The sequence below is a fragment of the Onychostoma macrolepis genome, chromosome 03 (genome assembly GCF_012432095.1).
Source record: "Onychostoma macrolepis isolate SWU-2019 chromosome 03, ASM1243209v1, whole genome shotgun sequence".
Classification (NCBI taxonomy): Eukaryota; Metazoa; Chordata; class Actinopteri; order Cypriniformes; family Cyprinidae; genus Onychostoma; species Onychostoma macrolepis.
In genome coordinates, this window is record NC_081157.1 from 38,053,681 (window position 1) to 38,072,243 (window position 18,563).

An 18,563-nucleotide genomic window follows, 5' to 3' on the forward strand; every position below is an offset into this window, starting at 1 on the left:
GAGAGAGAGAGTCACAACAGTTGGCAGCGTGAGTGCCAGTCTCAAAGATGCCTCAGAGATCTTTCTTACTTGAGTCTCGTCTGTCTCCACGCGAATGGATCCACCTGCGAGCGACAGAGGAGTGACGCTCATTTCATATGTGTGAGGATCGAACCTGTCGCTGTCATTTCGGGCCGGTGAGCAGAGGTGAGGTGAGCGCAACCGCTGCGCTTTCCTCACGCCAATCAAGATTTTTCAGCAGGGTTTGAATGAACTCGTTCAAGTGTGTGAGCCACTTCTTACAGGACTATGAAGACCACTCGAAAATGCCGTGCTCTGCTGTCTGTGGGGTTAAATCTTCTGGCACTCTTATTCTCGACGACGGCGTTCATCACGACCTACTGGTGCGAAGGGACTCAGAGGGTCCCCAAACCCAACTGCAGTAAGGAAAGACGGCATAATTGTATTGACTATGGGGTGAACGAGACAGACCCGAGTAAAGTTCACTATAGCTGGGAAACGGGTGACGACCGATTTCTCTTTAGGCATTTTCATACGGGGATCTGGTACTCGTGTGAGGAGAATATCCATGGAGGAGGTGAGAGTTCGTTAAGTCCGTTACATTTCAGATTTCCCAAAATGTCTGAAACTGCTTATGTCTCAAACTTTGATCAAATATATAATATTATTCCCATATTTGTCTTCTAGGCGTTAAATACTTTGAATGTATCCCTAAACTGCACTCTTAAAAATAAAGGTTCAGTGCCATAAAAGAACCATTTTTGGTTCCACAAAGAACCATACAGTCAAAGGTTCTTTAAAGAACCATCTCTTTCTTACCTTTTTAAAATCTGAAGAACTTTTATTCGCCACAAAGAACCTTTTGTGAAACAGAAACGTTCTTCAGATGTTAACGGTTCTTTATGGAATCATTTAGACAAAAAAGGATCCTCTAAGGCGTCGTGAAGCACCTTTATTTTTAATCGTGTGTGTAAATCATTGTGAAAGAGTGCTGTTATTACATGCTATCTACCTCACCGGGGCTTTTTTTTTTTTTTTTTTTTCCTTTAATGTTCATTTGGAAAACATGTGAAACGTTGGTCATACTTTAGTTTTGGGAACCAGCTCTCACAATTCAGACTCCTAATTTGCTGATTATTAATAGTTAGTAAAGTAGTTGTTAAGTATTGGGTATAGTGGATCTAGAGTTCATGCAGAATAAGGCATCACCATCACCATTTATTTTATGCCAAAAATCATTAGGATATTAAGTAAAGATCATGTTCCATGAAGATATTTTGTAAATGTCTTACCGTAAATGTATCAAAACTTAATTTTTGATTACTAATATGCATTGGTAAGAACTTCATTTGGACAATATTAAAGGCGATTTTCTCAATATTTAGATTTTTTTGTACCCTCAAATTCCAGATTTTCAAATAGTTGTATCTCAGCCAAATATTGTCCGATCCTAACAAATCATACATCAATGGAAAGCTTATTTATTCAGCTTTCATATGATGTATAAATCTCAATTTCGAAAAATTTACACTTAAGACTGGTTTTGTCATCCAGGGTCACATATGTGATTTATACCTGTAACTACTAATAAACAGCCAATATGCTAGTAATATGCATGCTAATAGCAAGTTGGTAGAATTGGTCCCTGAAATAAAGTGTTACCGAAACGTTTTAATTTATAACATGTACAGTATAGTAAAAACGTCAGTTAATTTCTAGTGTTTTAGACATGTAGGTGCAAAGCTTGTGCTTTATTAAACAAGTTAAACAAAAGAACCTGATATCTGTCAATTAACGTCCACTAGCATTCATTAATATCGTCACAAATCAATTTATATATAATGAAATTATAAGTTATTAAACTTCAACAGGTCGTGTGTAAAACAGTGTGAATGTGTTGCGCAATGGATTGGAGGGGAATGATTGTGTGCCAGCAGCTTTGGAAACATCTGTTAGGATTTACGTACTCTCAATGAGTTTTGAGGAACCTGGTAAAGGCACCATTAGATAACCACGTTCCCCATGGAACACAGAGAAATAAGCAGCTCTTGCATAGCCTCAAATTTTTAAAGGATGCCCTCTCTAAAATGTTTTTTTAATCAGACAGGTTCATTTTTCAGTAATTCTACGTTAGATCATCTGGAGTTATTGGTTAGTAAACGTACATCACGATTATCCTGCACAAGGAATAGAATATGAAAGGAAAATGCGACTTTTGCTTCTTCACATGTTTAATTAAATCAGATTTCAGAATTTTATGTCCAGAGAGAAAACCAGTACTTTAATGTCCAAATAAACTACAGTGAAAAAAGAAGTGAAGAAATCTTTACCTAGTACTTACACAACATATTATGTATTGGTACCATCAATCATGTGAAAAAAAAAAACAACAAGTCTGTTTTCCAAGAGAAAAAATGTATTTATTCAGTCTCAAGAACATGCTGAAGAAGTAGTTTATTTTAAAATGATTTTAATGCTCACAAAAACATGCTATTTTAATCTTTGGGTTTTCGGTCAATGCAGAGCTTGACATGAAGAAAAAAGAAGTCAAAGGGCAATTCTGTAGATCATTTCATTATGACAGTGTACTACAAGGTCAACAGATAAATCCAGGAACAGAGGTTGCCAGGTTCAGATTCGTATGTGATTAGATCACTGGTCTCACAGACATACTGACATAATGTCTTTAATACACAGACATAAACAGAAAGTTTAGTATTGTATTCAACTTAATCCAACAGACTTTGTCAAGGGAGCGAGAGAAGGTTAAGTTATGTGGCTCGATGATTTTTTCTTCTTCTATTTTTGTCAGCATTGCTGTTGACACCCTCTTCTATCTAGTGATCAATGGGATTTATGATTAATCTGACAACAGTGTCAGACAAGCTTTGTGCTGAAAATTCATCAGACATCCACACAAGTAGCTCAGCTCAGCTCAATCTATGCCTAATGATTTATCGTCATCATTAACATAATATTCCAAACCTATAACATTTGTGCTTGCAGTATCACCTTAGAAGAAAGCATAAAAAGTAAAACAAAAGTCGAGAACTGGTCGGTTGTCAGTTGTTTTTATCAATTTGCTTAACATCTTGGTGATGTTTTGAATCCATTTCATGTAAATACAGAAGCAGTTTAACTGCAGAGCCATTAATAAAAGGTTTATAAAGTGACTAAAACGTCCAAGAATTTGACTGATAGTTCCGATGGTAGAGTGGCAAAGCCAAATTCATAGAATGTAGAGTGCTAATTAATAAATCATACTTAAAGATCTCTTCTCTTTGCCCATTGCCTGATCATACAGTACCACATAATAATGCTAATGGCCATCAAATCATCCACTCTCATTACCAATGCAATTACCCTCCACCAGCCTCAGATAGCAGATTAAACACATTCGAGGTCGATCAAAACCAGGGGTCTTTATTCGTATGGAATATTGGAAGAACAGGAATGGATTGAATGAAGATGATTATAGCTTTTAGATCCATAATGAGTGAGCCAGCCCATGCCATTCTGATTCCCACAGGGTAGGCACTGGAAGATGAATTGCAAATTCTTCTCAATATGCATGTGATACAATTGCATCACGTTGTGCCTAAGATTAAGTATTTAAACGCTAAAAGCATATAGATTCATGTAAATTGCACATAGATTTCTTGAGTAAGTCGTCTCTGGAAACTTTGAAATTATAGCTTTTCTTTTTAAGATTTCAAATAGTTCTATTCAAATAAGTGAGTGAGTTTACAGATATGTCTGTAAAGGGACTAAAATGTATCATTGTAGACATTCCATGTTATTGATATAAATGAAATGATTACCACAAGTGCCTCCTCACCTAACTGGTGAAATAAAGTTCACTAGAAATTCAATTACTCATGTTCTTGCATCACCGGTCGTTTTTGGAATCGGTTAATGTATTTCTCCCGGTGCAGTGAGATTCCTTATTTAAATTGAGGAGAGGTTACCATGGGCCACTTATCTGCCTGGCAGAAGGATTATACTCCCTCCAGGGACCTTATTTACTGAAGAAAAAAAGCTCAAGGGAGATGTAATGAGAAAAGAAGTGCACTTAGAAGGTCCAGAATATGAAATCCAGAATATGACTCCCTGTCATGTTCAATGGCAACCTGATGTGTGATCAGTCACACTCTAAACTACTTTCTGTTTGATTCTTTCTTTACTTCTGCTGTCATTACAGGGAAGGTCTCTGTAAGAACCACAAGTGCTATATCCTTTGTTTTGATTTCACTGATTGAACCTTCAAAAGTCTCATGCTTCCCGGCTGTTTGGCGGTGCAATTTATCGGTATTCATTTGAACTGCTTTTGAACTTTAGCCAAGTTTTTAAATGCTACTTTAAATCTTGATTTCCTAAGGTAATAAAACATTGAAAAGCTTGTGGGATCTGTAATGTAGACGATGCAGTACATAAAGTTTTGTTGAGTCTGACACGCCTGGAATTATGAGTTGTGTCTGCAGACTTACGCAGTGTGCTAATATATGTATTACATTCTTTGAACTGGGCCACTCTGTAAGAGAAATTTGAGCCACATATAGACACAAAGGAAATGGTTTGAAATGTTTTCTGCACATACAGTATGTTGCTGTCTTCACATTATCATGCAACTTTGGATCATCTCTCAATTCTATCGGAACTCTGTCCTTTAAGCAAAGCTTAGCATCTTCTTTCACCCCTCCACTGGCAAGATTATTATTAAAACTTGCAGTTGCAGACTAAAGTTTTATGAAGAAATGGCCTAGAGTCTCAAATTATCCTCACCAGTTTAATTAAAAGTCCAATTTGAGAGAAGGCATCAAAAACTCTTTATGTTCTAGCCCAGAGACACATAGGACGATCTTAATTACAAGTTATTTTGGTTAGACCACAGACAATTGGTTTACTTGTTTTATCGAGGCAAGTACAGACTCTACACATTTTTATGATTGCTAGTGATAAGTTTCAAGAAAAGCATGCTGTATGCTATCAATTTATCAAGCAACGAGTGTGCAAAAAAAAACCATAGAGGTTATCAGAGGTTATCACAATGTCTTTAGACAAAAACTGAAGTGATGGATTGATCCAAGGGGAAGCTGACTGCTAAAGCTGTCTTATCATTGGAAAACAGCACTGTAAAGATGAAGCTGAGCCCTCTGACTCTCAGTACACAAAAAGAGCTTGTAGAGCACAGATGTTAACTCTTCGGTTGTCTTGTGTCTTTCCAGGTGAGAAATGCAGGAGTTTTATTGATCTGGCCCCGGCATCTGAAAGAGGTGAGTAATGGCTGTCATTAGAGTGCCGTTCAGGCTTGTCCGACAGCACACACCGAAACTTACAAATGACGGATCTCTTATGTCCGCCTTGGAGCATCCCTGCTTTATTATTTGATGCATGCTACATATGTGGTACGTTAACTGATGTATGCATGTTGGAGTGAATGTTCACATTCTCCAGGCCAGTACGGGTTATGTGCTTTGTATGATGTAAAAAATGTATTAGAGTTGTGGCCTGTTTTAGGACATATGAACCTGCTTAGAACATTTCCTTATACTGTCCCCTTCTCCATCATTTATTTTCTTCTTTCCACTGTTCTATGAATAAAAAGTGTGTAATAATAATAATAAGACTCTGCCGCAGTATCACTCTTTAGTAGAGGTTGAGGGTGTTTCTTTAGCAGAAACTTTTATGTGGCAGGGGTTCATTTGTATAATCTAACAGATTTCAACATCGTTCTCTATGAAGGTCACATTTAACCTGGGGAAACTTTTTTCATGCTTTTCAAATACCTTTTATGTATAATTTATACTATTATTCTTGTCCCAGGCCAAGACCTTTCATCTTAAAGTCTGAAAATCCATTATAAATGAGGTTTAAACTTGATCTAAAACAAAGAAAAGTCAAAGGAAATATCACTTGTGAATCAATTATTTTCAGTGCATAATTTCCAATCAGCCTAGTAATAAAGAAGTGTGGAAATATTTAGGCTACATAAGGTTATTTTTCCAAAAATGTCAAAAAAAAAGTGTGAGCATTGAGTTTATTTTCTAAATGTCCACCGGACCTGTAGTTGAAGGAACACCCACAAACAAAAGTGTGATCCAATATTGACTGCAAATTTGACTTTTCTTACATTTGATAACGTAATGCGTTCCTTTACTAAAAATCATTTTAATGGCATGCTTTATTGTTGATGTTTTCTTCGCGGTGGCAAAGCCTTCACAGGGGAAATATAATTTTGAATATGGATTTTTTTCAGTTCAGGGGACTGCTGCATAATACATCTCGCCTTGAACAAATCTGGAGATAATACTCCGCAATCAAAAAGGAAAATGAATTTTGCTTGCAAATTACATCTGCCACAGTTTCAGGGGAGAACATTTGCAAGGCAAACTACACTATCCTCTGTTCTCTTTAGACCCCGGTTTTATCTTTTAAGTCATGACTGACTCTCAAGGTCTCCAGTGATAATCACATTTGATACAAAGCTGCTGATATTTGTGGAATCAGCCGAAGAGTGATGGTAGTGCATTTTGATTGAAGTGTTTTCAGATTCACCCCTCTATCTAAGTGTTGCCTTGTACAAAAGCTTGTCGAAAATTGTTTGTGCAAAAATTAGAGTGAGAAATTTGATTTATGACTACCGAATATGCTCAGGTCAGGCCGGAAGAAGATATAGTGCTTCTATCTCTATCCTCTCTCAATGACACCATAGCTCAGACAATATCAAGCCCTCAAACAGTGCTTTTCTCTGGGACCGCCTCAAGGAGCCCCTGAGAAAATCGACACATTGTTTATAGTTGCCTCTGAAAAATGTAGGGCGGACTTTCAAAGGTGCCCCGTTGTGTTTGAACTCTTAAAAACAAACACTCCAGACATTAATATTGCATAATGCCTTCATATTTCAGGTTAAAATGCTTTAATCACTCACCACCTGCGTTTTTTTTCAAAGTCTGTCATCTTTTATTCAACGTGTGTGAGGGAATGCATTGAGAAGCCCCAAATGAAGGCAAATTTCACATTGGATAATGGGTAGCACAGGTGTAGCAGCAGACTAGACTGTAAGGTGAACTCTGAATGTTGAAAGTAAGAAAGCGTTATATTCTCAGACCAAAACAACCTCTGCTATCTCTGCAGAGTTCTCCTCAGAGGAAGCTCTGAGGCGATTGGGATTTCTGCTAATTAGGAGGAGCTGATTGCTGTTATGGAAACACCCTGGAGTCAGTCTGATGGATACAGTTATGTTTCCCTAATCTCTCAAAAATACCTTTATAAATAAAATAAAATAGAGATTAAACATTCTTTTAAAACACAAGGGTAGCATTGTTTTCAAATTGCGGCTAAAGAGAAAGTAGACTTCTAATAAGTACTCAGGAATGTTTATGCAGTTCTTTTCTCCTTTTTATTGTATTCAACATACAAAGTCCAAATGGTTCTATTTTGCATTTTTCTTTCTTCGTTTTATTATTATTATTGTAATATACACAACAGTTCAAAAATTTAGGGTCAGTATGTTTTTGTTTTGTTTGTTTGTTTAAAGAAATTCACACTTATATTCAGCAAGGATGATTTTAATTTATCAAAAGTTACAGTAAAAACTTTTACATGTTACAAATTAATACAAAAGAATTTAACAATGTTTTTTAATCCTGATCAATAAAGTCTCAGAAATATTAAGCAGCACAACTGTTTTCAACATTTGTAATAAAAAAAAAAAAAATATATATATATATATATATATATTTATTGCGCATCAAATCAGCATATTAATGATTTCGAAAGGTCACTGAAGACTGGAGTACTGACTGCTGAAAATTCAGCTTTAACATACATTTTAAAAAATTCTAAAGTAGGAAATAACAATTTTAAATTGGAATAATATTTCACAATATTACTGGGTTTTTTTTGTTTTTTTTACTGTGTTTTTGATCAAATAAATGCAGTCTTGGTGAGTATAAGAGACTTCTTTCAAAAACGTTTAAAAATCTTACTAACCTCAAACGTTTAAACGGCATTGAACTCAAGCTGCATGAACTCCACAGGTTTGTGTAAAACCTGATGATCACCAGCGTGATTTGAGCTGATCCAAAGAGCATCTGGCCATCTGTATTAAGAGTCGCATGATCAGTTTTACAGATTTGCTTGTTTGATTAGTTACCTAGAAATATTTATTCATTTTGAGTCATATTTTTCAAAATCCTTAAACTTTGTTTATTTTTAGGTTTAAATTAATTATTTGTAATGTGCTCCTTCATGGAGGGGTTATTAGAGATTGATGCTCATATCTCTTAGTGACCTTAATGAACTCATAACACCTATCTGCTCTTTACCAACTGAACTCAACATAAAGAAGAACTATACAAAAATGTGTCCAATGCATGTCCATTTATATGCAGGGGGCGAGTTGTTAAATTCCCGCTCGAATTTGACCGTGTGAATAAAAGCGACAGAGAGAATTATGGGGCAACAGCAGAGCGCTATTCCTCATCAGTGTGTGTGTGTGTGTATTGCAGGTGTCCTTTGGCTGTCAGTTGTGTCTGAGGTGCTATACATCATGCTGCTGGTCGTTGGCTTCAGTCTGATGTGCCTGGAGCTTTTTCACTCCAGTAACGTGATCGATGGACTCAAACTGAATGCCTTCGCCGCAGTCTTCACTGTGCTGTCAGGTAAGCCTCCACCCTTGTCCCCACCTCACACTTAGAGAAACTAATTGTGCATTACTTCATTACATTTATCACCCATACAAAGACACACAGCCTGTTCGGTCTCACCACAGTCACAGATGATGGTGACAAAAAGTTTTGGGCTTGTATAATTCATAAAGTATTATTTGTAATCTCTGCAGAACCTCAACAGTCATTCAGAATTGGTTATTGATTCGGTAATAGTGCTGAGAGATCTTTTAAATGATACCAAAGAAACAAAATACTGTTTCTTTAGACATATCCTACAATTTTACCGGAGTCGTTTGCAACATTTCCAGTTATCCAGTACTGTTAAAATGTTTTGGTCAGTAGGAATGGTTTTGAAAGAAAGAAAGAAATACTTGTATTCAGCAAGGATACATTTAATTGATCAAAAGTGAAAGTAAAGTCTTTTCATTGTTACAAAAAATGTTAGTTTTTTTCCCAAATAAATGCTATTCTTTATATTACTATTTAGCAGCACACAACTGTTTTCAGCAATGATAATAATGAGAAATAGCACCAAGGGCACCATACTAAAATGATTTCTAAAGGATTATGTGACACTAAAGACTGGAGTAATGGCTCTATCTATCTATCTATCTATCTATTTGTGTGTGTGTATGTGTGAATATTTGACACTTCATTTTTATTACTAGAATAATACTTTATGACCAGATTAATCTAAAACAAGTTATTGATATACAAATGTTAATTTTTGTTGTTAATGTTTAAAGATTCTGTGAAATCTGTTAACTAGTAATTTCACACTTGAGACACATTGACTTCAGAATGAGATGATGTGGAGAAAACAGAGGTCCCCCTGGACTAAATCTCTCTCCCTCTACAGTCTAGTGCATCGTGGGTAAACCTCAGCAGTTAGAAAGCCAGAACAGCTGCTGCTTTTTGAATTTCTGATTATTTGATTTCCTGAATACCCAATAGTCTTGTTCATTTGGGGCCCTAATGCTTTTTAATTCCAAGTGCAGCGGAGAGAGAGAGTGAAATCACCCATCCAGAGATGAGCCTTCATGTGGTTAGCTGACAGCGGTTAAACACAAGTTAGGATAAACTAAATAGGCTTTAAACTTTTCAAAGGAAGAAAAATTATTCCCATATATTTAGTTGTAGACATCACAGGTTGTCAGTCTAATCAAACTATATTTTGATATTCTTGCACAAATTTATCCATCACTTTGTAAAAATTAGCCAGATTAGGCATGACATACCCTAAATCCTCAAACACCACGAACAAAACTATTTAAGCTACCAGAAATTATGGCTGATGTTACAATAAAAACTAAAAACGAAGTTATATAAAATAATTTCAGTTGATCTGAAAAGCATTTTTGATGCTGTCAACAAATAATCTGATGTAAAATCTGGGTTGTCAGGCAAAAAAACAGGAACAAAAAATAATAGAGGAAATTGTGTTAAAAGAGAAAAATAACAATTATATAACAGAGTGATATATTTGTCAGTAGAGTAACAAGTTGTATTTAAAGTAACATAGGGTGAAAAAGCAAATGTTATGCAAGTGAGGATTTACAGTTTCATGTTTCATAACAACTGTACCTTATTTATCCCTCAACAGTGGTGTTTTTGAGCCCTTGACACTAGATACACCGGACACACTGATCCTACTGTATTGTGAACAGGTTCAACCTGCACATAATGCAGGGATTTTGTCTTGTAATCCAAATGATCAAAGGTTAATAACAGTGTTTGTCATAGAGAAAATCTGTAAATCTGTATTGTAAGTGTGCTTATATCATCTCTATGATGTAAATAGTGTACACAGTTCCATAAATATAGAAACACATCCATAAACCAGACCTAATTTACTCACCCTCAAATCTGTGCTGTTTTTCTGTGGAACACAAAAGGGGATTTTGTTTAATGTTCACGTAGTTCTTTTCCATGCTGGATCACTGAGTCAAAGAATGGGAAGAGATTCATGACTCAATCATTCTGTCTCAGAAGTTCAGAAGATAACATCTGTACTGTGTTCCCCAGAAGTAAATAATGACAAAACCATTTCTATCGGTATGATAAATTACCAATTGCATGTGTGGATTCCTCAACAGGTCTTCTGGGAATGGTGGCTCACATGATGTACACACAAGTTTTCCAGATCACAGTCAGTTTGGGGCCAGAGGACTGGAGGCCTCACACATGGGACTATGGCTGGTCTTTCTGGTAAGCTTTCTCTGATATTTCCAATCACATTTGCATCATCAGCCTAAATTTGATGGATATGCAGTGAAAGACAGAAAAAAAATAATGTTTATATTCAGGAAGGACATTAAATTGAGACAAAAGAGCACTATAAAAGTAACCCATGACTGCTGTATTGCGAGTCATTTGATAGCTTTCAGTTTGGATGTTGAAAATCCACTTTACATTAGCTCTTGCTCAGGTAGTGAGAAGTAGCAACATCTGATTTGTGACTAAACTTTATATATTTTCAAACTCGAAATATTTTCACCCTCAGTAGTTCCTGATCAGTAATTGAATGGAATTCTCTGGAGCAGTAGCGTCAAGTCCCTTCCCAGTACTTGGTGCTTTTACATCCATCCTGTGTTATATAATTCACCAAAGCAAAGAAAGCGAGGCGATCTCAGAAGTCACAGATGTGCGGGTGTCTGGTCCTCATTCTACGACAATTGAATCTGGCTCTTGCAGACCCTTCTCATTTCAGGTTCACTTTCTCCAATATAAGTGCTCTCTTCCAACAGAACTGACAACCTAGAGAAAAAAAAAAATCTAATTAAACTTCAAAACGTTTTCCTCACCACGTTGACCCATGTATCTGTGAAAATAAAAAAAAATAAAACACTGTATCATAGCATATTATGAATTTGAGGTTTTTGGATAGAAGATTTTTAACATTTTTGTCTCTGCTCCCCAAGGCTGCATTTATTTGTTCGAAATATAGTAAAAACAGTAATAATGTGATATATTATTACGTTTTCTATTTGAATATATTTTAAAATGTAATTTATTCCTGTGATGGCAAAGCTGAATTTTACTATGTGATATCAAAATAATTTATCTGTGATTTCCGAAATGCTTATATTTTCTGAAATGCTGCCATTTTTATAGAATTGAGAAGAAAGATATTGTAGGTCAAATACTTGGATTGGATTCCAAATAGTTGGATTGCTAAATTGGATACCAATCATTTAGTAGTATCAGTACAGTGACCTAGAGTGTCTTTTTGGGGGCAGGGTGAAGTTGTGGCCTAATGGTTAGCGAGTTGGACTCGTAACCTGAAGGTTACAAGTTTGAGTCTCAGGTCCAGCAGGAATTGTAGGTGGGGGCAGTGAATGTACAGTGCTCTCTCCACCCGCAATACCACGATTGAGCTGTCCTTGAGCAAGGCACTGAACCCCCAACTGCTCCCTGGGCGCTGCAGCATAAATGGCTGTTCACTGCTGTGTGTGTGCACTTTGGATGGGTAAATGCAGAGCACTAATTCTGAGTATGGGTCACTTCTCTTTCTTTCACTTTTTTGGTGAAAATCCAGTTACTATCAATATAAAGTTTTAAGTGCTTTTACTGCCTTTATAAAAATGTAAAAAGTCTTAAATAGAAACTTTTCCATTGGTGTTTTATGGTGTGTGTCAGCTCTACAGTGAATTTTTGGAGTGAGTCTCTGTCATTTAATTTTTTGGGACCATGCCTGTCTGTTAGAGCAGAGAGGGAATGGCTGTACTGGATCTCCCAGCAAATGATTTGTGTTATTTTGGCACTTGGATATAAGAGACATGCATTGGGGTTCTGACAGGCATGAAAGTGGTATTTACATTGGCTGAATTACCACAGATGCTTGCCTGGCATCCATTAGTCTAGGCTAAAATTGCTTCATTTGTCCTCTGCCATCTGGGCAATTTCTTGTTTTTTTTTCCCCCTTCTATTTCTGTACTACTATTTCTTCTTTTTTTTCCCTTTACTACCTTACTGAATGGTTAGAACCTGAAAACGAAAGAGTAATTGAAGTTTTAGCTTCAAGGTTTAATTTCCCCAGCACACAAGTACAAATACTGAACTCTCATGGTTTTTGATTGGAAACTGAAGGTAATTTGCAGTCTATAAATCATAGACACTTTTCGGGGAATGCAACTTTAATACTCCTTATAAATGAAAATAAAGGGGGAAAAAAACTGTTTCAGAACATAAATAAAGATTTGAACTGGCAAAAAAGTTCACAACAAAAAAGCAGTTATTTCAGAAAAAAACGGTTCGGTTCGGTTCGGTTCGGTACGTAGGCCTACCTCGGTTCAGGGGTCACGGTTCGATACGATTTCAGTACAACTGGTGGGGGGGGGGGAACAATGCTTGGATTCTTTTCATTTATTTTGAATAGACAGTAGTACAAATTAATATTTTTTCCACCTAGATGTGAAAATACTAAATATCATTACATTATGTTATATATATAAAATCTGCAGTACATATATATACAAACAAGGAATAAATTCTTGAAATATATTTGATTTAGTTTACAGATAAACAAGGGGGAAAAAAACAGTCCGACACGTAACAGCCTATAGCTTCAGTTCATTTTTGTGACACGCTTAATTTGTTCACAGAAAGGAAACGCAAATGGCAGAAAGCGACATCCTATTTCCTTTCTTTTTTTGTTTTCATTGTGAGTGTACACAGACCTTTGTGATGCATTATTAATACAACAATAAGTGTTTAAAGTTGATTCTGCTGGTATAAGAAAACAGTTGAAGTGATCACGCCACACACACACACACACACACACAAAACACATCAGTTCCAGCATTGCTAACTTGACAGCGCAGTTGGCACTTTATCAAAATAAAATACAGTGAGCCAAACATCAATGCGTCTGCCTCTGTATCACCGTTGGAATGTGACTGAAGTACAAAGCCTATAATTTACATAATAAATTTGCATTCAGATACGTTACATCGCAAATATGGAAATATTACGGAATATTTGGATTTGTGCCAAACAGGGGCGTCATGCACTCATTATTTTTGAGGGGGCACGAGTTGGGGGGGGGGGGGGTGCTCGTCATGTGACACACAGCAGCCACAGCAGCACTTATGTTTCATTTTTTTTTTTTTTTCCTTTTTATTTGAAACATTACCAAACGCATTAACTATATCATGAAATATCTTGATTATCACCTTTATAGATTATGTTGATCTATAGTGAGTGATGGTCAAAAAGTAATAATGTAGCCTACTCTATTAACTATGCATAAAAACCTGTCTGTTTACTTTAACAGATATGGTGTCATGCCCTTACATATTTTTAATACGACTATTATATTATATTTAATGTGAATTTAACATTGAAAGTTAATGTGAATAAAAATATTGTAAGTTAGGCTACTAATCATAACACTTTCATTGTACAGAAAGAGAGCAAAGAACATTTACATTATCAAAGAACATTTTCACTGACAGTCTAGAGTTCAAGCACTCTCAAAAACTCCCATTAAAACCACTGAAGCTGTTTACACTGTGAAATTAATATCTTACTTACAGATTAGTACACACATTTGCACTTTGTCGTTTCTGATGAGAGAATTCGCCAGAAAGAGGTATTCAGTCAGCGAGCGAGTGAAGAAAACACTGGCATTTTAGCGATGACTCATCTGAACGCCTCTGATTGGTCCTTGCATTCATAAGCTCAACAGAATCGTGTGTGATTGGTTATAATGCGCAGTGCTGTACAATGCATCTGTATCTGGCTCATAGCCAGCCAGCGAACTCGGAATTGAATTTAGCAGCTGATGATATGACACGTTCTTATCACGCCGGTGTGATTGTATTAAATATAGAAAATATTAATCGGCTATTTTTTGTCTTTTGGAAGCTGCATTCAAAATCCACTTGGCTCAAAAATCTGAGGGGGCACGTGCCGCCTCACTTTGAATGGGCATGACACCTCTGGTGCCGAATGAGAGAGATAGGATACACGAGCACAAAGCTCCGTTTCGCAAACAGTTGAGTGCGCAAGCCTTTAAAGTATACTCCCTTGTCAGTGAGAGACGCGTTCAGAATCAGTACATGGTCACTGTCTAAGGGGCTTTGTTTTCAAGCGTGCAACTCATGGCATTCGATGTTCTTCTGCTGGCGCTGGAGGTTATCAAACAGCTTTGCGTAGCATTGCTGTGTTTTCATTGCGTTGAATTGCCTGTATTCGTCGTAAGGCTTCATGCACCGAACCGAGATGTACATACCGTGACGGTTCGGTATGAATACATGAACCGTGCCACTCCTAGCATTAATATATGCATATAAAGTATTAAAGGGATGAAAATTCTGTCATTAATTACTCGCCCTCATTTCATTCAAAACCTGTAAGAACTTTGTTCATCTTCAGAACACAAATTAAGATATTTTTAAATTAAATCTGAGAGCTTTCTGACCCTCCATAGACAGCAACACAACTACCACATTCAAGATCTAGAAAGGTAGTAAGGATATCATTAAAATAGCATTATCAAAATTGCAAGTCATCTCTGTCAAAATCTTCAGACATTTTACGAAGACTGTTTTATGTGCAGCGTGCATCTTCCTCTGCTTGCAAACAAGGCGCAGCTTCTGTATCAGCAGCACCACACGCTTGTGTCGTGGTACTCTCCTGAACATGCGGCGAAGACTGACCTGGAAGAAATTGTTGAATAAAGTCATTATTTTTGTTTTCATAGCGCACATTCTTATAGCTTCATAACATTACGGTTGCACCACTGATGTCACATGGACTATTTTAATGATGTACCTTTCTGGATCTTGAATGTGGTAGTTGTGTTGCTGTCTATGGAGGATTAGAAAGCTCTTGGATTTCATCAAAAATATCTTAATTTGTTTTCTGAAGATGAACGAAGGTCTTACGGCTTTGGAACGACATGAGGGTAAGTAATTAATGACAGAATTTTCCTTTTTGGGTGAACTAACCCATTAATCGTCCTTATTAGTAGTGTCTCTTTCTGTGGTGAAATGATGTTTTTTAACAATTTTACTAAGAGAATGAATACTTTTCATTTTCTTTTTGAAGTGTGTAACTGGGTTTCTGCTTTAAACAAAGCTTTTGAGTGTGGCTTGTGGTTGGACATCATTGGTTGGACCTACCAAATGAATATACTGTACAGATTTACAATTAGGCCTATCAACACAAAAAGTGTAATAATTTAACTAATGTAATATTATTTAATTATGTAACAAAGTTAAGTAAAATGTTCTATTTGCACAATGTGCTATCATATGGTAAAAATAAATGCAAATCAATAGCATGTAAAATCTCATATTTTTTTCATGTGTGTGTGTTTTACAGCATGGCATGGGGCTCATTTACCTGTTGCATGGCTGCCTCCGTCACCACCCTCAACTCCTACACAAAAACGGTGATTGAGTTCCGGCACAAACGGAAGCTCTTTGAGCAAGGCCTGCGTGAAGAGCAAACCTTCCTGGATCCAGAGACCTTCCATTACTTCCGTGACAGGTCTGTCCAGTCCATCTCCAGCTCTATAGATGTTTACCCAAGCCACGGAAGCAGCCATGGGAGCAGTCGCGGGAAAATGCGCTCCCCTCCAGCTCCGGTGGACCAGAGCGACAACACAGAGTCTCTGGGAGAAGAGCAGTGCTGAGGACGTGAACTCGGTACTGCACAGGTGGCCTTGCTCGGACCGGACAACTCGGAATACTGACGAACTGGGATGCGAGGGGTTGAAATGTTGAATTCCCTTTTTGAGGGTAAAAAATGGACATGAGTAACAGTATTGAACGAGGTGTGCAGGTAGGTAACAAGCTGAGCCTTAGCGTAGAGAAATCAGTGATTGTAAATAAAATCGTGGAAAGGGAGCGTTTTTTCCCACCGACAGATAGCTGAGGTCTGCACGCGCAGGTGGGAAAACCACACGACTTACACTGCCGTGAATACTGAGCGGTGCACGCTTCTAAAACCACATCAAAGCATCTGTCGGTCCCTCGCCCTGACAGCTAGACATGCTCCTGAGTATTTATCGGTCTTACACAGTACGTGAAATGCCCTCCTCCCTTGGTGAGATCTGCTTGAATATGCCTTCATGTTACAAACAGCAGAGTAGAGTACCGTTTAAATCCTGCCTTCAATACTGCTGCAGCTGAACACCGGAGAAGCACAGCCCATTTCTGTTGCAACATCCACTAGGTATACAAGGTTACTGCCACTTGGATTTTGCCTGTTTCTGTCTTTTGTCGTGCATTTACTGACTTGATTAGCAGCAGTCAGTGACAAGATTGTAAACCCTGACCCCAAATCATTTTTTCTTTTGTAATATTTTGAACATCTTATTAATGTACATACAATGAATGGAAATCTATCTATTAATGAATGTACTAAATTGTATATTTATCTATGTATGCACTATAATCCTGTCTTTTTCATTTGATAAAAGAGGTACAAAATTGTCATCTTGAATTTTTTCAAGTTTGTTTTTAAGACTAGAAGATATAGGAAATTAAGCACAATGGTCCTTTATTTTTAGAAACATATATGTATATATTCCACCTTGGTCATATAATTTAATTTTTGTGAATCATTTCATTTTTAAGTATATAAGTGTGCCAAATTTAACCATTTTATACCGTCACACAAAATTAAATGTAGTTTTGTAAAAAGGACAAAATTAAATGAAGTTTTGTAAAAAGGACATGAACAATGTTTCATTCAATATAAATATTGAAAGCCTTATACATTTTCAACAAAGGTAATCGCAACTTTGTATATCTCACTAGATAGATAGATAGATAGATAGATAGATAGATAGATAGATAGATAGATAGATAGATAGATAGATAGATAGATAGATAGACATATCTATAAAAAATGAAAAGTAAAAAAAAAAAAAAAAACTTTAAAATATTTTAAGTATATACTATTCATTTTATCTATTTTTGAACTCTGAGGCAGACACAGGCTTGCATACACTCAGAGGTTATTTAAAGACCTTAAAAAGTTATTGTAAAATGTAATGAAGAAGAACACACACCCCCGACTAAAAGAAGACATCCTGCGTTTGCTATTATAGGGAATGTTATTTTTTTCACATCTGGAGCTCAACAGCATGTCTGTGATCACAGTCCTTCTCAGTGAATCATTTTCTGCGAGTTCAGGATTTATGCTATTCAAGCTATTGAATTACACAGTATTTACTAGAAGCCATAAAACTGCTTGTAGCAAGTGCTTGCATGGTTTAGAACCTGCCTTCAGCAGAAACCCAGCCAGCCAGCCAAATTAAAGGGGATTGATCTTGCAGTGTGAAAGATAGCAGATGAAGTTTATGCTAATGCAACGCTCTTTAACACTCATGTAATTGTGTGAAATTGTACGGACAATGAGCACACTTCCATTCATTTGTGTGACTGGATGTCTATTTTCCCATCTTCATACATTATCAAAACATCTGCAAGCCTATTTTTTTTTTCCATTGCACATTAATGCAATTCCTTATAAAGGATTTTTTTAAAAACCTGTAACTACAGACAGTCACTGTGTCCAAATATACAGTACCATACATCCCTGCTACACATGCAAAAAGCAGTATGTCATATAAGTGGGACATTAGAATAAACAGCATCGATACAGTCACCAAACAACATCTGAATGACTTGCTTTAAAACGTCCAAGAAACTAATGTTTGGAAAAATACAAAACAGTGCACTGAAATTGCCAATTGATCAAACATAATGTTTGTAATAACTTTTGCGTCATTCAATAGTTAACCTGTACTATTTATTAAAAAATAATACTAAAAACACGTGGTAACTAAATTCATCAAAAACTGACAAACTAGAACCAGCTCAAAAGAGCCATTCATTCAGAAAATGGACTGCACTGGCTGTCCTGTGTGTTTAT

General features: G+C 36.6%; 1 protein-coding gene across 1 annotated transcript; it reads left to right on the plus strand.

Annotated features, from left to right (window-relative positions):
* The first annotated feature begins 31 nt into the window (after positions 1-31).
* Positions 32-17,119, plus strand: gsg1l (gsg1-like). The gene is made up of 5 exons (XM_058770454.1): positions 32-577; positions 5,226-5,273; positions 8,511-8,663; positions 10,769-10,880; positions 16,002-17,119. Exons 1-5 carry the CDS (start codon positions 289-291, stop codon positions 16,312-16,314), a joined length of 915 nt encoding a protein of 304 aa, XP_058626437.1. The 5' UTR covers positions 32-288; the 3' UTR covers positions 16,315-17,119.
* Positions 17,120-18,563: the final 1,444 nt, after the last annotated feature.